This window comes from Chanodichthys erythropterus, chromosome 3 (genome assembly GCF_024489055.1).
Source record: "Chanodichthys erythropterus isolate Z2021 chromosome 3, ASM2448905v1, whole genome shotgun sequence".
Taxonomy (NCBI): domain Eukaryota; kingdom Metazoa; phylum Chordata; class Actinopteri; order Cypriniformes; family Xenocyprididae; genus Chanodichthys; species Chanodichthys erythropterus.
In genome coordinates, this window is record NC_090223.1 from 20865718 (window position 1) to 20887073 (window position 21356).

The 21356-nt window shown below is 38.6% G+C and overlaps 1 protein-coding gene across 4 annotated transcripts in view; it reads left to right on the forward strand.

The window, feature by feature from the left end:
- Positions 1-21356, forward strand: part of LOC137017252 (CREB-binding protein-like) — a 51673-nt gene that overhangs the window by 27038 nt on the left and 3279 nt on the right. Inside the window, exons 5-31 of one of the 4 annotated variants that reach the window (XM_067381296.1) lie at positions 1278-1391; positions 2300-2533; positions 2999-3089; positions 4249-4386; positions 5975-6040; positions 7369-7486; positions 7575-7743; positions 7853-7915; positions 8544-8668; positions 9080-9262; positions 10478-10798; positions 10889-11062; positions 12598-12775; positions 12855-12973; positions 13065-13304; positions 14826-14914; positions 16428-16541; positions 16636-16692; positions 17948-18025; positions 18116-18183; positions 18266-18416; positions 18562-18708; positions 18804-18917; positions 19179-19344; positions 19454-19621; positions 19703-19864; positions 19979-20260. In XM_067381296.1, the coding sequence (XP_067237397.1) occupies positions 1278-1391; positions 2300-2533; positions 2999-3089; positions 4249-4386; positions 5975-6040; positions 7369-7486; positions 7575-7743; positions 7853-7915; positions 8544-8668; positions 9080-9262; positions 10478-10798; positions 10889-11062; positions 12598-12775; positions 12855-12973; positions 13065-13304; positions 14826-14914; positions 16428-16541; positions 16636-16692; positions 17948-18025; positions 18116-18183; positions 18266-18416; positions 18562-18708; positions 18804-18917; positions 19179-19344; positions 19454-19621; positions 19703-19864; positions 19979-20260 (3929 nt within the window). The remainder of the gene's footprint in view (positions 1-1277; positions 1392-2299; positions 2534-2998; positions 3090-4248; positions 4387-5974; positions 6041-7368; positions 7487-7574; positions 7744-7852; positions 7916-8543; positions 8669-9079; positions 9263-10477; positions 10799-10888; positions 11063-12597; positions 12776-12854; positions 12974-13064; positions 13305-14825; positions 14915-16427; positions 16542-16635; positions 16693-17947; positions 18026-18115; positions 18184-18265; positions 18417-18561; positions 18709-18803; positions 18918-19178; positions 19345-19453; positions 19622-19702; positions 19865-19978; positions 20261-21356) is intronic. The other 3 variants (XM_067381297.1, XM_067381298.1, XM_067381299.1) reach the window with 3 other exon arrangements.

Genomic DNA, 21356 nt, shown 5'->3' on the forward strand with positions numbered 1-21356 from the left:
TTCTGCTTTATCATAAGCGCCATTTCTATCAGAGAGTGAATTAGAATTTTTTTTCAGCCCGTCTGCCATTTGTGTTCAGACCAATTATAACATAATAATTTATTAGGCTGTAATATGGCTAGGTGATATGGCACAAAAGCAAAATCTCGATTCACAGAAATAATATAAAAATAAGAAAATGATAAATATTTCTTAGCCAAAAAGTAATAGCAATAAATAATACCACTAATAGGCTATTAACTGCAAATGCTTTGTAAAACAGAAAATAACAGCATCTTTCAGCCTGTCACCTTCATGCAAATATGAAATATCAAACATACAGTAGTAGTTCTTGGATTTTGCATTCAGTTGCACTATTTTTCCTATTGTTTTTGTGATTTGTGGAAGTGTTTGGCTGTTAGGCTCGTGTCTCACGTCTTTTTCAGCGTCTCACCCATGAAATGGAATTCTGAAAATGCAACCGTCAAGTTAAAAAAACTCATCTTGTTTAATAATTTTGCTTTTTCCCCATTCCACTGCTCGCGTCTTTTTTTTTTTTTTTTTTAACTCAATAACGCACTTCTGAGTGAACAGCCGCTTAAGATTAGCGTTGTGTTCTACATTCATAGGTAATTAATCAGGCGCACCATCATGTGGTCAGATCATAACGGTTATCATTGCTGTATTGTCAACATGTCTAATTGTAATGTTTGCTAGAATATTTAATTCGAAATTGTGATTTCTCGATTTAAAAATAATAAAATCGAGGCAAAATATTAAATTCAAAGTAATCGAAAAAAATCTGAAAAATGTCCCTGCCCTAGGCTGTACTGTGAGGTTTATTGTTTTATAAAACTTAGTTTTTGTCAAAACTTGTATTATTTGAACTATAAAGTTGTTTAAATCATAGTTTTTGCGGTCATTTTACAGTTTTAGGATGATACTATAGACAGTGGTGTTATTTCAAAACAACGTTGCTACCTGAAAAACATGTTGTTCTATTCTATCAGAATTTTCTGAAACTATTTTAACTGCTGAATCCAATACATTTTTAAAGAAATTCCACATTTCAACCTTTTTCACCAGTCTGTAGTTTGCAGGTATGCTGCAATAACCAACCACCTAGTAATGCAATCGCCAAGGACACCCTAACCCCTTTCCAACATGCATTATTCATATTTTATTTTAGTTCTTGTTTTGGTGATCAATATTCTTTTCTCTTTTCTTCAGATTCTTTTAGGTATGTGATTTGCTCAGTAGTGTAACAAAGTTTTTCTGTTTTTTGTCTGTTTCCTCAGTGGCTCACTGCGCCTCCTCTAGACAGATCATCTCGCACTGGAAGAACTGCACCCGGCACGACTGCCCCGTCTGTCTGCCCCTGAAGAATGCCAGTGACAAGAGGAACCAGCAGCGTACGTCATATTCTCATTTAAAATAATTCACCTACACTGATACATTCCCTGCATCACTAAATAACTATATATTTTTGCATAATTAATATTAAGTATTTTTAGTAGTAGTATTAGTAGTAGTATTCTTATTAGGGCCATTAAGATTTAATGCAAAAAAAAAAAAAAACACAGTAATGAAAATCATACTTTCTGCCCTAATGCACAAAATTGGCCATTCTGAAAGTGCTAAAGCAAAATATTTTTTTAATGTATAAATAGGTTTGTTACTGTACTGACTGTATGTTTGCATCTAATGCTTTGAGAGGCCGGGTGCGTTTAGATGAGTGCTGCCACCTGTAGGTCATGTGTGCAGCTCGGCTGCGCTCTGAATGTGAAAGCATGAAACCAGCAGCAGATTCCGGCAGGCAGCGGGGCTGTAATCTGACACCGCGGGGGAGGGGCTCCACCCCTCATTTTTCACAGGGGGCGGGACATAGAGAGCTCTTGCTTTCCGATTGGCCAGTCGATCGCTGACTCGTTTAAATCCCCCTGTAGTGGCAACAGAAGCACGTTCTCTCAGTGTCTCTTGCAGTTCTGCTCTGTGCCGCTGCTCTGTGTTTGCAAAATGGCTATTCCACTTCAGTCGCTTGCGTTTCCAGTTCAAGTGGAATTACTGCTGAACTGCATATTGAAAATCTTTTTCTTTTTTTTTTCTTTTTTTGAGTTTTACATTTTTCCTTTACATATAGCAGGCACTCTTATCCACAGTCGTTTACAGATTATTTATGAAGGCCATTATTAAGATTGTTTGTGGATGTTACATCGATTTTACTAAGGTTAAGGGTTGTTAGGGCTAATCTAAAGCAGCATCTTGTATGATATAATTTAAATATTTTAATTTAACAAATGTGTTTCTGTGGTATTTGCAGCCATGCTGAGCTCCCCTAACACTGGCATGCAGGCTCCGCTGGGCCCCGTGGGCACGAGTCAACCCGCTGCACCCGCCATCAGCAGCGGGACACACATAGACCCCAGCTCTATGCAGAGGGCGTACGCAGCACTCGGGCTCCCGTACGGGAACCAGCCGGCTCCGCAGACGCAGGTCGCAGGACAGCAGCCCACGCAGACCCAGCAGCAGCAGATGCGCTCCATGACTGCATTAGGTATCAACTTCTGAAGAAATCTGAAATGTTACTTGTGATCAAGTATGTGGCGTTTGAGGAAAAGTGGAATATTGTGAACAATTCAATGTTCCATATTCATTATTAACCTTGAAAGTTGCTTTCATTCTGTAACTTCATCTTACATCATTTTGAATACTTGGAGCTATTTACTAAACATGCACACAAGTGCATCAGAATTTTATATTGCATAATTACATTTTCTAAATGTGATTTATCAAAAATCTTCAAAAATGCACACAAGCACATTAGCACATTATTGCATAATTAGATTTGCTAAATGCAGATATGTAAAGTTGAAAGACCAAAACTGGCATATAAAGTGCATCTTGGTCTATAAATGATACATTTTGTTGCATCTGGTGTCAGTATGCTTTGAAACTCCATGCTGCTCATCATGTGGTGTATTCGTGTGTAACCCTGTCTGGTTTCCCACAACATCTTCAGGCACTAACCAGATGAGCATCGGCGGTAACGGTATGGCCGATCAGACGAACCTTCACACTGATTCCTCTCTCCCCTCATCCCTCAACAGCAAGTGAGTCTTTTCACTTTTCACCCCTCACCTTTAACCTCTCTCACACACTGCAGAGCCGGAAATGTTCATCTGTAGAGTTCAGCAATGTAGGAGAGCAAACAGTGTCATTGTGGAATGAATTTTTTTTTTTTTTTTCAGCAATTCTGTAGCTTGTAATGTCTGAAACTTCAAGGAAATCTGACATGATATGTTTTTAAAATGCATATGCCAGATTCTTTGTCAGATTTATTCTTTGTAAACATGATTTAATAATTTTTTGAAAAACATTTATTCTACTTTTAAAGGATTAGTTCAGAATTAAAAGTTCCTGATAATTTACTCACTCCCATGTCATCCAAGATGTTTAAATGTCTTTCTTTCTTCAATCAAAAAGAAATTAAGGTTTTTGAGGAAAACATTCCAGGATTTTTCTCCATATAGTGGACTTCAACAGTTACCAACAGATTGAAGGTCCAAATTGCAGTTTCAGTGCAGCTTCAAAGGGCTCTACACGATTCCAGAGGAGGAATAAGGCTTTTATCTAGTGAAACAATCAGCCACAAGTCCACTATATAGAGAAAAATCCTGGAATTTCTTTTTGACTGAAGAAAGAAAGACATGAACATCTTGGCTGACATGGGGGTAATTCGTACTCTCGAATTCGATCATGCGTACTCTGTGTATAGGGAGTGGCAGTACTGACCACACATTTTACAAGAAGGTATTTGTTAATGACGCTCAGGATCTGTTACACACTAAATCCTCAGCCATCGTCTTGTCAGTCATTTCTCCTTGCTCTCATCACACAAGTGAAATCTGACTCCTGCTGCACTAGTGTTGCGACTCTGCAGTTAAGTTTATAATTGATACGTTTATAATCAGTTTATAATTGTATCATCCATTGTCTAACTGAATTAAATGTTTTTTATATCTATCAAAAAAGCAAACAACAGTTGGAAGGGGTGTCATGTTGGGCAATATATATTTATTTATATTTGGTGTGTGGCTGAACACTGTAATGCCAGTAACACAAACTACTGCAGCAAGCCTATTACTGACTCCCAAGAAGTCAAATGAAGCAGGGTTCACCCAGTTGTGTTGAAAAATCTTGAAATAAGATTTTTTTGGGAAGTGAGGTTTTGGTATCTGAAAACTTAATGTCATAATCCTACTTCCACAGTCAGATGATGTCAGATGGGTCAAGCATGGGTGGCGCAGGGAACCTGCCCACAGCAGCACCGCTGTCAATGCCCGGCATGAAGAAGCCCTGGCATGAGCACGTCACTCAGGACTTGAGGAATCACCTAGTGCACAAGCTGTGAGTTGGAGAAATCATATTTCACATTCAGGGTTTAAAATTAAGTTTTTTTTCTCACCAGCCAATTTGGCTGCTAAACCTTTTTAAAAGTTACCAGCGATTCAGAGCTTCTAATAGCCAAAACAAAAATATCAGACATAAACCAGATTATCAAAGTCACTGCTTAGATTTAAATATATTTATTATTAAATATAATTAAATAAAATTAAATTACTGTATTGCTTTCAGCTTTACGACAGTCAATCACTATTTGTGGATACCATTCAAATAAATTAAAATGGAAATAAATACAAAATTCTGGGTGACTTCTCTTAAAATTGCCTTGAGTGTACCTGCACGTAGCAATAAAGACGCTAGGGCACTTTTTGCCCTTAAGTCTTGGACATGTGGCATTTGAAAAAAAATAAAAAATGGGTTGAAAAAAGTGGCCTCTTAAAGTGCCCCTATTATGCTATTTGAAAGGTTCCTAATTTTGTTTTGGAGGTCTCCTACTACAGGTTTACATGCATCAAAGGTCAAAAAACACTTCTTTTCTCATAATATACATTGCACATCACCACATTTTTCAATGATTCTCAAACGACTCGTAGGATGAATCAGTCTCTCTAAATCCCTCCTTTCCGCTAGTCTGCTCTGCCCTGATTGCCCATATGCCCCAGTCTTTTGTGATTGGTCTACCTCTTACTGCGCCTGTTGGAAACTAAAAGTCCATTGCCATAAATGAAATTCGGCTCTGGAGGTTTCCTAAAGCTCAGCGATTGTACACACTGTAAAGACAGTAACGATGGTCCAATGACGAAACATTGCAACTGTATCATTAACTGTATCAATAATAGTACTAACGTTAGCTGAGCACTAACGTGAATGACTAATATAGCAATAAAGTTTGTAAAACAAATCTTGTTCCATTCTTTATCATTAGTCAAAGTAGTAAGAATGATAGATAATCTGCATTAATGGACACAGTTGTAGGTAATAGCAGGCTAACAGCTGATTAGCAGAAGTATTTCAGTAAGAAGGTGATAACTTGAGTCAGCCGAAGACACAATAACTGTGTTTTGAATGCTCATTTGAAAATATATACATCAATAATTAATCATAATTAGATGTTGTGGTTCTGAGAAGCCCATCTTTAATGGCATTTTGTAAATCTCATTTAGACCTTGGGGAGATTTGAGAAGCAATCGTGAAAATGTTATTCTGTTGTATCGCTGTGGTAATTTTAACACTGATTCGTCACACACATCAGATGGAATTGTATACAAAAAGAATTTGTTTTTGCAATGCAGAAAACGGCGTCTTCTCGACAAGTACTGAAAACAAACTAGCTACAGTGTTTGAGGGCGTGTCAAAGTAGGCGTTCACAGGCAGCCAATGAAGACTGTAGACGGGCATTATGCAAATTTGTTACATTGCTGCGCATGTATGTTACGGAAATAAGGCTGGAATTACTCGTTTCGGCAGTTTAGAATCAAATTTATCATTATTTATCGTTAAGACCTTTTACATTCACAAACAGTTATATAACACACTGCATGAAAGGTAATATCTGAAAAAGCATAATAGGGGCACTTTAATTGTCTCCTAGGGCTCTGGCGGAGCGTTTACCGGTCGCACTGCAGACGGGAAGCGCCGCGCCGGGGACATCTCACAGGCAGGCTTATCGCACACCGGTCACGTCATTCTGTACTCACGTTCTCAAGTTTAAGGCAGCAGTCCGAAGCAATGAATCTAATCACAAAACAGGCAAAAGTTCATTTTGTTCACAAGAATGAACAAAGTGGCGTCAATGAGTTTGAATTAAAGGATTTGTTCACTTTAAAATGAAAATTATCCCAAGCTTTACTCACCCTCAAGCCAACCTAGGTGTATATGAACTTTATTCTTTCTGATGAACACAATCTGAGTTATATTAATAAATATCCTGATGCATCCAGGCTTTATAATAGCAGTGAACAGAACCAACGAGTATGAAGCTCAAGAAAATGCATCATAAACATACATCAAACGGCTCCGGGGGGTTAATAAAGGCCTTCTGAAGTGAAGCGATGCGTTTGTGTAAGAAAAATATCTAGCTTTCGCCAGACGCATTCTGTATTCAAGTTACGAAGAAAGTGTAAAACGCTTGCACTCACCTTACTCTTTTTGTAAGTTGAATACTGAAGCCGGTCGGGCAGAAGCTAGATATTTTACTTGATAACATGTTAAATATGGATATTTTTCTTAAACGCGTCGCTTCGCTTCAGAAGGCCTTTATTAACCCCCCGGAGCCGTGTGGAGCACATATTTATGATTTCTTGATCTTCATACTCATTGGTCCTGTTCACTGCCATAATAAAGCTCGGATGTGTCAGGATATTTATTAATATAACTCGGATTGTGTTCATCAGAAATAAGAAAGTCATATACACCTAGGATGGCTTGAAGGTGAGTAAATCAAGGGATAATTTTCATTTTAAAGTGAACTAATCCTTTGAGTTATTTGATAAAAACAGCGCAAATGGAAAGAGAAAGTGTGATCTATATCATTTCTCTATATGAAGCATATTTATTCAAGCCACAAAAACAAACCTCTTACTGAATACACAAATCTCCTAGAGTGAAGTCAGTACTTGCATACATTTGTAAATTTTAGTATTTTAATGGAAAACTGAATGACGATGTGGTGCGGCATGATTTTGAGTCGCAGTTGGGCACCACCGGTGTGCGTCATAAACAATCTGTTCGAATTTTAAATACATTTTTCTGTGTAAGACCCTCTTTACGCGTTTTTTGTTTAGAGAAAGGGCTCTGACAGGGATACCATGCAAAGTGAACATAATTTATGAATCATATCCACCAAATTGGCTAGTGTTTTGATATGCGCTTCCCACCACAGTGGGTTTTCACCTGCATTTGGCGGGTGTTCATTTCAAACCGTGTTCACAATCATGATTTGTCAGGGCAGTTCTCTTAACACTGTATTCTTTAACACCCCTACAGAGTTCAAGCCATATTCCCGACCCCTGACCCTGCAGCACTGAAGGACAGACGCATGGAGAACTTGGTCGCTTATGCGCGTAAGGTGGAAGGGGACATGTATGAGTCTGCCAACAGCAGGGTAAAGAGCCTGAACTCTCATGCTGCATTTGAACCTTCCTTCAATATGGTGGCCCATGTCTTAATATCTCTTAAAATCTTGTGTTCAGGATGAGTATTACCACTTTCTGGCAGAGAAGATCTATAAGATCCAGAAGGAGCTGGAGGAGAAGAGAAAGTCCAGGCTGTCAAAGCCGCAGATGGGCGCTCAGGGTCCTCAGCAGCCTGGCCTTCCCCAGCCCAACGCTATGGGTCCTGCACAAGCCATCCGGCCACCAAGTTAGTGCCTTTGTCTTTTTTTTTAATGCTCTGATCTTTTGGATGTTAAATGTTGTCTGGCAGCTTTCTTGAGGTGTTCAGCTGCTCAAAATATGCCTTATTTCCTCAGATGGACCTGTCCCTATGTCCAATGTGCCAAATCCGTTGATGGCCCGGATGCAGGTCCCTCAAGGTATAGATTTTCTTTCTGTATACATGCATACATTACCATTCAAAAGTTTGTTCAGGATTCTCTCAGGATTCTTTGATGAATAGAAAGTTCAAAATAACTGCATTCATTTTAAATAGATGTCTTTTTTAACATTATAAATGTCATTACCGTCACTTTTAATCATTTTAATGTGTTCTTGCTGAATAAAAGTAAAAACGTTTTAAACGGTAGTGTATTCTATATCCTATATAGTCTACCTGATTCCTTTCTGCTTTGTTCTGAACTGTGTATGCTGTGTTGTAAATTTGACAGGATTTTGCTTGTATTGAAGTCAACATGAAATCATAAATTGCTCTTATTTACAATCTTGGCACACATTCCTGGTCTTTCTGTGCTTGACTCATCTTTTTATCATCTTTCGTCTCTTTTCATCAACTTATGTCTCTGAAGCATCAGAATTCTGAGACACATTGGCGTTCAACCTTAATGTAATAAAGGTTATGGCAATTCAGAATTAAAATAGGTTGTGAATGCCGATTCATGTTGTCTTGGGAAGAAGAAAAGCAGTCGGGCTGGTCATACTGGTAGCGCAGGAATTATTTAAAAGCTTTAATCTCCCATTTAACACTTTATCCGTCATGCTCTGCAGGAATGGGCCAGTTCAACCCCGTGACCATGCAGAACGTGCAGATGTCCCAGTCGCCGGTGGGAGCTCCTCGGGCAGCGTCCCCTATGACCCACCCCCCTCAGATGGGCATGGGTACCGTTCCATCGGTGAGCATTCCTCTACAGTGTACTAAAACTAGTGAGCCACCCAGGTGTTACCTCAAAAATGGCTGGTTTGGAATGATCTACATAGACAGAAGACACGACTCCCAATTGATTCCAGAAGAGTTTGCATTTCACATGTTGCTAAGCTAACAGTTTTATACACTTGTAAGAGTGCAGTTAGATGCTGAAAATAAAAATCCCATTCTTTTTCTTTGCATGGGAATTGATTTTTAGCATTGACTTATAATTCCGTTAATTAATGGAATATACCTTTGTTGAAGCAATCATACATCATTTCAACTCATTCTTTAAATCTTGGTTAACAGCAAAATTGTTACTGTTTCACAGAAAAATGAAAAAGGGCAGTAATGTACTTCTGTCGCTCTATTTTAACTTCTCGTCATGTTTTTGCAGATGGGTATGTCTCCCTCCAGGATGCCGCAAGCACCATCCATGATGGCTGGCCATGCTAATAATATGGTGGGCCAGCCGCCCAACCAGAACCAGTTCATGAACCAGTCGCCGTTCCCATCCTCAGCCGGGGGCATGAATGTGAATGTAAACCTGGCCCAGCAGTCGGGACAGAATGTCCCACAGGTGAGGAGTCAGAAATGTCCATTCTCCTTTGGAGTTTTATTGTGTGTGGTGTTACTTGGGCATTCAAACAAGACATTTCACCACCACAAACACTTCAGCCCTGTTTCCACCTGGTATTAAGATGCATTTTGGTCAATCGAATCACAAGTGGACAAGGAAGACACATTTCCCGTTTGTCCACTTTCAACCACTTCTGTCCTGATTTCTTTGAGGGGAGGGTCTATAGGCAGGTAAATAAAAGGGCTTTTTCAGATCTTTCAAACTAATGGACAAAATAAGCTTGTGCAGTTTACATATGAACTATGAATTTACAAACAAACGGAGAGCATGGGCTTTCGTTTCTGCTCTGATATCCACAAGACCATAACGAATGGTTGTAAGTGTGTGTTAGAAATCAGGAATGGTGAGAGAACATTGTTCTTAGTAAAGTTTAAATCCTGTTTGGCTAGCACGCTTGACCATAATGTTTACGTATTAGGTCAGTAGGTGGAGAGAAGAATGCATTCAACCACATGAACATTTACACTAAAAGCAATCCGGTCTAATGCTTTTTTGACTACCTCTGGAAGTGGTTAAAAGTGGACAATCTCAAAACGTTTTACACCTGGATTGTCCACTTGTGATCCGATTGACCAAAACGCATCTTATACCAGGTGGAAACAGGGCCTTCCTGACTTCGTGTCATAGAGTGAAATAGTGCCCACCCTCTTTTTCAGCTGTGTTAGTTACGGAAGTATTTCTCCCACTCATTTTTCCACATGGATTTTTTTTAAAGTCTGTTATAAGCCATGAACCAAACCAACCAGCTGAGCTGAGTCACATCATTAAAAATGTTTGAAGCAAAAAAGTATTTGAAAATTGGACAAAAAGTCAAAGCTGCATTGGAGTAGAATGACTCTGTAAAGAAAACTCGATTCTGATTGGTGGAATTTTCTGTACAGCATCATGGGTAATGTAGTTTTTCACCAGGAATTCCACTTGCAAACACTATTCTTGCCATAATGCAAGCTAAAGCATATACCATTGATTAACAGCTTTGTAGCACACAGTAGGTCTGTCTTTAAAGTTTTATAAGTTATGGTTAAAAATCTATTTCCTTATGGAGAAAATGAATGGAATTTACTTCTGGAACTGGTTGTTGCAGCCCATTGTAAATGGGGTCCGCTGTAGTTTGATCTGCTCTGAGTCGCTATGCCCTCCATCTCTCCTCTGCAGCAGCAGCAGAACGCTAACTTGACCCTGAATGCTGTGGGCTCTCTGGGCCCCCCGTCCGCCCTGTGCTCCACCCCTCCTCCGCCCTCCACCCCATCAGCAGCTGCTAGCCTACAGCCACTCCAGACCCAGCCTTCCACGCCGGCCTCCGCCGGAGGCCACGTTACGCCCACCCACATCCCCAGCGGCTTGCCCCGCCCTCCCTCAGTCCTGGGCTCCTCCCCTGCCCCTTCCCAGCCGCTCACGCCCCTGCAGTCCCAGCCTGAGCCCTCCCTGCAGATGCAGCAGCCCACCTCTGTGCAAGCACAGCAGCCCAGCACTCCGGTGAGGATCGCCATCAAAACACAGCCTCGTTTGCAGTTGTATGCGATAACACCCTTAACTCATGTCATTCCTCATTTGTCTATCCATTAGCTCTCTCAAATGGCTGCTAGCGTTGATAATAGAGTTCCCACACCTGCATCTGTGGCTGAGACCCACTCCCAGCAAGCTTTACCTGACTACCCTGCTGTTGAACCCAAAACTGAGCATCAAGACGACGAGCAGGACTTTGGCTCTGGGAAAAAGCGCCCTGATATCAAGATGGAGGTGTGAAATTACCGAAATGAAACTTAAAATTGCCTGAAAAATGGTTCAGCAATTTTTGACTTTATTTGGCAGTGTTTGAATTAGAAATGCACCGATATAAATTTTTTAGCCGATTATTCAGATATATTATATCTGCTGATTAACGATACCCATAGTTTGGGGGTTCTGCCTTTTTATACCCTCTTTTAAATGAATGATAATTTCATTAATAATTAATCTTTTTAACTCTTATATTTTGAAAGAAATGCAAATAAAAACTTTATTCTCTCCGTTTCGTCAACTTGTTTCAGAGTAACTGGTATCCGTTATGAACATAAACACATTGCTCAAATATTAACACACATTAACTCATTTATAAAGATTAAAAATTCTTAACTTTCTGAATGTTATTAATTCATATAATTACTATTAATATTGAACATCAAACTGGTTTCTTAACATTTTCTTTACAGAAAGGACAAATTCGGGGCATTTACCTCCCATTTTTTGATTGACAGGATATATCAGCCCTGACTGTCAGCTGTTTTTAGACTATCGGCCAATAGTGTGAAAATTTGCTTTTATATTTATCGGTGCATCTCTAGTTTGAATTGTTTCTTGAGAGCATTACATTACCATTAAAAAGTTTGGGTTTAATAAGATTTTTTTTTCTTTCTTTTTTTAGAAATTGATACTTTTATTCAGCAAGGATGCATTGAGTTGATCAAAATTGACAGTAAAGATTTTGATTTCAAATTCAAATTTTCTATCAAAGAATTCAGAAAAAAATGTATCATGGTTTCCACAAAAATATTAAGCAGCACAACTGTTTTCAACATTGATCGTAATTATAAATATATATATAATTATATAATATATATAATATTATCAATATTAATTCCTATAAAGATAAGAAATGTTTCTTGAGCAGCAAATCGGCATATTAGGATGATTTCTGAATGATCACGTGACACTGAAGACTGCAGTAATGATGCTGAAAGTTAAACTTTGAGATCACAAAAATAAATTAAAATTGTAAAATTTATTACAATAGAAAACTATTTTAAAGTTATTTTAATTTGCAATATTTCACTTACTTTTTTTTTTTTTTTTTTTTTTTTTTTTTTTTTGATCAAATAAATGCTTTGGTGAGCATGAGACTGAAAAATATTTCAGATCTCCAAACTTTTGAATGGTACAGTAAGTCGTGACAATATAGATTTCAATTTTTTCATCCGTTTATAGATATTCACTGTCTCTCAATATTATACCGACTTTGTATTATTGAATTTATTTGTTGAAAGTTTAAACTGATTTAATTTCAAATCAGAGACACTATTAAAAATCTCTTAAAGGGATAGTTCACCCAGAAATGAGAATTCTGAAATATCATTCATTCAATTTTGGAACAACTTGAGGGGGACTAAATTATGAGTTTTCTTTTTTGGGTGAACTATCTCTTTAATGCTTTTAATTTCTCTAGTTTTGCAATCTTTCCTTGTCTAATGAAACAGTCTTTAGTAAACCAACTAAATGTAATTCATGTTGTTCATTAGGATGAAGATGTTAAACCTCCACAAGTGAAGGAGCAGCCAGAGTCTGTAGAACCTAAACAGGAACCGATGGAGACAGAGGAGAAGAAACCAGAGATGAAGACCGAGCCGAAAGAGGAGGAAGTGTCCAGTGCCAACAGCACTGCACCATCCAGTCAATCCGCCCAGTCTCGCAAGAAAAGTAAAACTTAGTTCTGTAAACACTGAAACTGCATTCAGTAATAACTGTAATTTGATTTAATCATGATGATTTGTTACAGTTTTCAAACCTGAGGAGCTCAGACAGGCGTTGATGCCGACCTTAGAAGCGCTGTATCGCCAAGACCCGGAGTCCTTGCCCTTCCGCCAGCCGGTGGACCCAAATCTGCTGGGCATCCCGGTAAATCCCATACACCTAATGTTATGGATATCTCTTCAAAAAGATCTAGAAGTATTAGACAATCACCATGTGTTTGATCTTGTTTCTTCAGGACTACTTTGACATTGTAAAGAACCCCATTGACCTTTCCACCATCAAGAGGAAGTTGGACACCGGGCAGTACCAGGAGCCCTGGCAGTATGTTGACGACATCTGGCTGATGTTCAACAACGCCTGGCTCTACAACCGCAAAACTTCTCGAGTGTACAAGTACTGCTCGAAGTTGGCCGAGGTGTTCGAGCAGGAGATTGACCCGGTCATGCAGGGTCTGGGGTACTGCTGTGGGCGCAAGGTGAGAACGGCAGCTTCTCCTTTCACAAAAGGGAGTGGTTTACTTTAGAGCTGCAACAACTAATCGGTGATCAACATAATCAACAACTAATTTGATTATCGATTAGTCACGTCTACGCACTGTGGTTGTAAACCATGCGCCAGCCACATCACTTTACAGTAGTGAATAAACACATTTCTGCGGCCAAAACGCATAAGGAGAATAGCGGAGGATACAGAGTGAGCTGCTGTGGGAAAGGTACATGATCCAAGTTATCCCAAATATGAGAATGCTTTATATTTATAAGCGCTTCAAACTAAAGCATAAGCGTTTATTGCGGCTTGCTCTGTCGTGCTTTGACAGATGTGTGTGCTGTTTAATTCTTGTTTTGAGATGTTTTCCTCAGTGCAAAAACTTTTCACGGTTATATCCTTGTCTGTAAATGTTAGAAATTCCAAACAAACAGAGCACAGTAGAACAGGAGGGCAGTAATTCTGAAATATTTTTTGTTAGAAATGAAGTGTAGTTTTCTACATAAATTCTACCTGTAACACAAGTAATCATATTTATGAGAGCAGTAACTATAAAGGGACTATTGTGTGTGTGTGTGTGTGTGTGTGTGTGTGTGTGTGTGTGTGTGTGTGTGTGTGTGTGTTCCTCATACCTCGTACAAGTTAACCTTTTGTTTATCATTTTAACTTCTGCTTTAAAATGGTAAGCAATCAGTTGTTGTTGTTTTTTAATTAGAATGTAATATTTGTATTTTAACACTTTTTCTTTTTTTTTTTTTGCACATAATGTATATAGCGTAGCCTACATAGATAAATTCAGCCTTTATATTGCACATTTTTTAGAGGACAACATTGGGCCGGATGTGGAATAACATTAAAGTCATGGATTAAAATTAATTCATTTTTAATAAAATGTATACATTTTTAATATTTAATTTTTAGATTTTTCATCCGATTAATTAGTTATTTTTCCCAATTAATCTGATAAAATCTAAAAATTAAATACAATTTTATATTTAATTACAAATTAATTAGTATTATCAAGATAATTGTTAATTGCAGCCCTAACTTGCTTTATAGGTGAAGTGTAAACAAACTTGAACTCTATAATGAACCTGTTAAGCATCCTAAGATGTTCTGAGTGCATTTTATTGTTATTGTTAACTAAAACTGTAACACTTTAAAATAAGGTTACATATGTTAAGATAAATACATTTTTAAAATAAAAAGATGTCTGTAACATTACGCTGACCTAATTTGATCAAACAATTAAGAGCGATAGTATATTTAACTAACTTAACAAAGGTTAATAAATTCTGTTAAACACATACTACTCATTTTTAGTTCATGTTATCTAATTCATTAATGTTAACAAACGAGACCTTAAGTATTTAAAGAAACTGAAATCAATGACACTAGCACATAAAATTAAAACTGAAAAATATAAAAATATGCTAATTTAAATAATGTATAAATAATGCTACAATACCAGTGGTTGCACTTCACAGAATTGCTTTCTCTGTCTCCACAGTACGAGTTTTCACCTCAGACGCTTTGCTGCTATGGCAAACAGCTCTGCACTATCTCCAGAGACGGCACATATTATAGCTACCAAAACAGGTAACCAATGGCATGATCAATGGTGTGAGAAATGAGAAGGTGATGAACGAGTTTCCAAATGGGACTGTGATGCACTGAGATCAGGCTTGTGATGTTTAGTGCTCAGTTGACTCCATGTTGTTTGCACCTAATAAACAGAGTCATAAAAGCAAGTTCAAAGTTTAGTCGTCTTGCTCAAAGGTGTAGTTGTAATACTTTGATCAGTCGTCGTTAGTTTTTCTTATTCTTTCAGTTTACAAGCCCGGATCTTTCACCCACTAGTTTTTGTGTAAATCCTAAAAACTTTGTCACTTGTCATAATATTAAAGGGGTGGTTGATTATAATTTCACATTTTTAACTTTAGTTAGTGTGTAATGTTGCTGTTTGAGCATAAATGGTATCTGCAAAGTTATGATGCTCAAAGTTCAATGCAAAGGGAGATATTTTCTTTTACAGAAATCGCTTTTAAGTACAACAACAAACTGGTAGGGACTATAATGAGCTTCTTCCTGCATTGGTGACATCACAAACCCTAATATGTACATAATATTAGAACACACAACAAAGGGGGCGAGGCCATGTTGGGCTGCTTTAGAGAAGAGGAAGAGTTGTTGTAGTAGAGTGTTGTTGTCATGCCATCATTTTAAGCCAGAATGCTTCACAAACGAGGGTCAATTCAACACTGGATTTGCACAAAAGATTAACATGACGGCACATGCTAGTCGATGAGTTGAATCAACTCCACAGAAACTACATAAATTTATCCACTAACAGTTTTGAAACGTCCAGTTTTTATTCTAAAAGTTGTAACTTCTTCCTGAGTCTCGACTCAGAGTGTCGACTCCGGTTTGAACAATGTAAGGCTGAACACCGTTACTGACAATCCTCATTTTGGGTGCGCAAGATTCTCCTGCTTTCTTGTTTTAAAGCAATCCAAGCGTGAGCTGTTAAAGCTCCGCCCTCTTCTGGAGCAGCAGCTCATTTGCATTTAAAGGAACACACACAAAATCTGTGTTTTTGCTCAACCCAAATAGGGGCAGATTTAACAAGCTATAATAAATGATCTGTGGAGTATTTTCAGCTGAAACTTCAGACACATTCAGGGGACACCAGAGACTTATATTACATCTTGTAAAAGGGGCATTATAGGTCCCCTTTAAGAAGTAGAATGCCTGGAAATGCTCTAGTGCATCACTTTTCCATGTTTCTCATCTCCATCATGTTGTTTTGTTTCACTCGTTGTTTCTGTTTCATGCTTGTGATTTGTACTTAAGACCTGTGGTCAGTCAGAAAAAGCATGTAGCTATTCTATAGTGCATGAAAAGACATACCATCCTGTCACTATCCATCATTTTTTGATTTAACATTCATTCGTGAGTTTGAATGCTAACCTGTGCTCTGCCTCGACCTGTCTGCTGTGTGTCGACCCCACGTTCTCCGCTCTTGTGCTGTGCTGCTCTCCCTGTGCCGGTTTGCCTGTGCTCTTGTGTGCTGTGGCTCCAGTTCACCCAAATATGGCCTTGTTGCCGACAGGTATCACTTCTGCGAGAAGTGCTTCAACGAGATCCAGGGCGACAGTGTCACCCTGGGAGACGACCCAGCGCAGCCGCAGACGTATGTATCTTCTGTCGCCCAGAAAGCTTTGAGGTTTTGCTTCTATTAAATCGCACAAATATTTCTAAACAATGAACTGTACGTGTGGAAAGATGCGATGTAGTATGTATCTTGCGTCTCTCTGCAGCATGATATCAAAGGAGCAGTTTGAGAAGAAAAAAAATGACATGTTGGACCCGGAGCCGTAAGTCTCGTCATTTTTAATGCTTTATTTTGTGTGTGTGTTGTTTTAGACTATGCAGAGGATTGCATCTTTATTGCAACAATATGTGTTCTAATGCATTTCATATTGTATGCAAATAAAGTGTGACGAATGAACCAGAAGCACAATCAACTATGATTTGCCTTCAGTCTTACTTTGATTAGATTGCATTACTATTAGGGCTGCACAATAAATCACAACTAACATGAAATCATGCTTAAACTTATTTGGCTTAGTGCAAATATGAAATCGTCTGCGAACAACTTTCCAAACATATGAAGAATTTATGAACCTCTTGTCCAACAAGACAACATTAAAAATATTGTTTTTACTCAACTCAATTCATAACATCAGTTGTGTTTGAAAACATCCTTCTGTGAGATGATGTGGCTTCTTACACAGAATAAGGCACACAACATATTATTTCATAGTATTCTATATTAGTATATTATTACTCTATATTTATTAGTCATGTTTAATCAATCAAAGCGCTTCAATCTTCTGTTTATTCAGCTATAGCTATAGTATGATGCCCATAGAGATTTCCAGGAATGACATGCATTATCTTTCTTATTCTGGGCGTATTTGGAGTTTCTGCATGAGCGCCCTCTGGCTTTCAGTTGGAGCAGCATTTACTACTGATCACAGAGCCGCGCTTCACTGAGAAGCTGCGCATAAAAAATAAAACGCAGCCTTTGCCAAATCGCATGTGGTTTAATTTTGATTAATTGTGCAGCCCTGATTAAAATATAAAATAATTTCCAAGTTGAATCCCACTTCCTGAAATAAAAGTAACATCAATTGTCATCAACGTTGCAGAAGATATAATTTTTGCACAAAGCATTTGGATAGTAATTAAAAAGTGGTAGGCGGTCTATTATGTAAAGTCACTTGAAATGGTAACATTTTACAATAAGCTTTTCATTTGTTAACATGAAGTTACAATGAATGACAGCATTTCTTAATGTTAATCTCCACATTTACTAATGCATTTTTAATATCAAAGTTGTATCTGCTAACATAAAGATAAAATAACACTTTATCTCCAAGGAAGGTTAACACTGTTTATTAATATGAATATTTGTATAATCTAACATTAACCAAGCCTAATAAATGCTGTAAAAATACATTGTTCATTGTTAAACCATTAGTGAATATTAACAAATTACACCTTATTCTAAAGTGTAATAATTCACGCTTGTCAGACTTGTTTTTAACACCTTCCTCTGTCTAACAGCTTTGTTGAATGTAAAGACTGTGGCCGGAAGATGCATCAAATCTGTGCACTGCATTATGACGTCATCTGGCCATCAGGGTGAGCATCTTATCTGCCTGTTCTCCTGAAGTTTAGCATGTCATGATGTGATCGCTACAGCTGTTGTTTTTTCTCTCGCTCCTATAACAGTTTCATCTGTGACAACTGCCTGAAGAAGTCAGGGAAAACAAGAAAGGAAAACAAGTTCTCGGCTAAAAGTGAGTGCTCTTGAAGCGCCTTTCTGCCTTCCTTTGTCACCGTCTGTTGCAGTGTGAAGTAACTCTGTGTTTTTCTGATCAGGGTTACAGACCACGAGGCTAGGATCATACATCGAGGACCGAGTGAACAAGTACTTGAAAAGACAGAATCACCCCGAGGCCGGAGAGGTGTTTGTGCGGGTGGTCGCCAGCTCTGATAAGACTGTGGAGGTCAAACCTGGGATGAAATCCAGGTAACGTCACTGAAAATAAATATGAATCCAGCATTTGACTCAATCTAAATGTATTCAGAAATAAATTGGTTTGATTTTGATTTCATGCTGACTATTGTATCTGAATTGAAAGGAGCTAATTTTGCGTCACACAATTTCTCTGCAGGTTTGTTGACTCAGGAGAGATGTGCGAAAGCTTTCCCTACAGAACCAAAGCACTTTTTGCATTTGAGGAGATCGATGGAGTGGATGTGTGTTTCTTTGGCATGCACGTCCAGGAATATGGATCTGAATGCCCTTTTCCTAACACCAGGTATTAAGCAAATACCGATCTGTCGGAAAAAAAATAATGAATTGTCTTGAACAGGCAGAATTGACTGATTCTCTTGTTTTTCCTCCTTTTTCCAGACGGGTATACATATCATATCTTGACAGTATTCACTTCTTCAAGCCTAGGCTGCTAAGAACTGCAGTTTACCATGAAATCCTCATTGGATATTTGGAGTATGTTAAGAAACTTGGGTAAGTTGTACCACCTTGTTTAAGTTAAACATGCTTCTTTTAAAGATATGTGTAATGTTTTTTGGTGTTACAATACATGCTTTCTCCAATCTCAGCTTAAAATGACAAGTCCACTCTAAATAAGCCATTCGTTCCAGGAAATTTGAGTTCTAAAGTGAACTAATCCTAAACCTTTAATACTTTTGCTTTTTTTTTTGCTTTTTTATTCTGTATTAGTGTTCATATTTTATGCACTAATGAGTTTGATTTTCCCACCTACAGTTATGTGACTGGTCATATCTGGGCCTGCCCACCTAGTGAAGGCGATGACTACATCTTCCACTGTCACCCTCCTGATCAGAAGATTCCTAAGCCTAAAAGACTTCAGGAGTGGTACCGCAAAATGCTGGACAAAGCATTTGCAGAAAGAATCATTCATGACTATAAGGTCTGCCAATGCATTTGCACTTTTGTCAGTGTTCATTCATAATGATAATGGGTTAACATCATACCATCACAGAAATCACTCACAAAAATGTCTCGCTTGCGTTATGCAGGACATATTTAAGCAGGCCACAGAAGACCGGCTTACAAGTGCCTACGAGCTGCCCTATTTCGAAGGTGATTTTTGGCCCAATGTTCTGGAGGAAAGCATCAAGGAGCTGGAACAGGAGGAGGAGGAAAGGAAAAAGGAGGAGAATACAGCCTCCTCTGAGACAACAGAGGTTAGTCAGAGTGCCAAATGGTGTGAATGAGTATTTAGTGCAGTCTGTAGCCATTTTTTCAAATGTCTTGCATTTCCGCAGGGAACCCAAGCTGACAGCAAGAACGCCAAAAAGAAGAACAACAAAAAGACCAACAAAAACAAGAGCAGCGTCAGCCGCGCCAACAAAAAGAAGCCTGGGATGCCGAATGTAGCTAACGATCTGTCCCAGAAGCTATATGCAACAATGGAGAAGCACAAAGAGGTTGGACTAGGCTCATTGAGTCCATTTGTTTTTACCTGAATACCATTTCTTTCACTCAGAATTTACTAATGTGCCAAGTGCTGACAAGATCGCCTCTTGCTTCGTAAAATCCAGGTCTTCTTCGTGATTCACCTGCATGCTGGTCCAGTGATCAACACCCTGCCTCCGATCATGGACCCTGACCCGCCGCTGGCCTGCGATCTGATGGACGGCCGTGATGCCTTCCTGACACTGGCCAGGGACAAGCACTGGGAGTTCAGTTCCCTGCGCCGCTGCAAATGGAGCAGTATGTGCATGCTTGTGGAGCTACACAATCAGGGAGCAGACCGATTTGTGTACACCTGCAACGAATGCAAGCACCACGTAGAGACACGCTGGCATTGCACCGTTTGCGAGGTCAGTCTCCTCTTTGTGGCTTTGACAGAGAATTTTGGTTACTGTTGCCATTGTTTGCTATTCAACAGGTAGTGTTTAAAATAGGGCTGCCCTCGACTGGTCGACTAGTAGTCATTAATTTTAAGAGATTAGTTGACTAATTGCACGTTTATTAACCCACCATATAAATCATGATAAAGAGCCTTTAATGCCTACATAGCCTAATCAGTATTCAAGCTCATGCATAAAGCTTACCAAAGTGCACCAGCAGAAGTAATGATTATTTATGCATCGAGGGAAAACGGCAAGGAGACTGCTTTAACATTTTAATAATTAATTGATAAACTAGTGTGTTCTGTATTTTCGGTTGTAGTGATGAAGTTGACAATGCTGACTTGTCATCTCCACAATAGTGGACATGCCTATATGCACATTTCATATGGATCACGTAACCTGAGAATATTTTAATATCACACCTTGTTTGCTTTCATTATTTTACAAAAGCACACAAATAAAAGTAGACTCTTTACAGATTCAAAAGATGTATTACTCTTATCTGTTTGACCAAAAATGTGCAAGTGATCGCACCAGCGCCTCCATATTAGCTGTAATGCTGTAAGCATGCTAACATTCAGCTTTTGCACTCCACACAAACACTTGAATAGCCCACATTTTTCTAGGTTAACGTTAAAGTGTGCGGCCATGTAAAGTTGCTACTACTTGCATGTTTCAGGTGATAAGACATATTTGAGGTTGATGAATGATAGGCGAGCGTTTGGATGTGCTGCCTAATGTACTGTAGTTACCAGATAGAGCTGTTAAGGTTCTGTCTGACACAAACTGCATGACTTCGCAACTTCCTGTGGATTTTTTCCCCATGACTAATAAAATTTTGGTTGACTAAGCCTTTTCTTGTCGACTATAAGGGGCAGCCTTAGTTTTAAAACTAGACAACATAAATGAGGAGGGAACTAGCAGGTTGCAGGTTCAAACTTCGCAAGGAGTGAACCTTGCGCTAGGACAATGTGCCTGTAACTATAAATATAACGCCAATATCCAGTCGTGAAACAGTGAATTAATATTCTATACTATGATTATCCTGAAAACAATATCAATT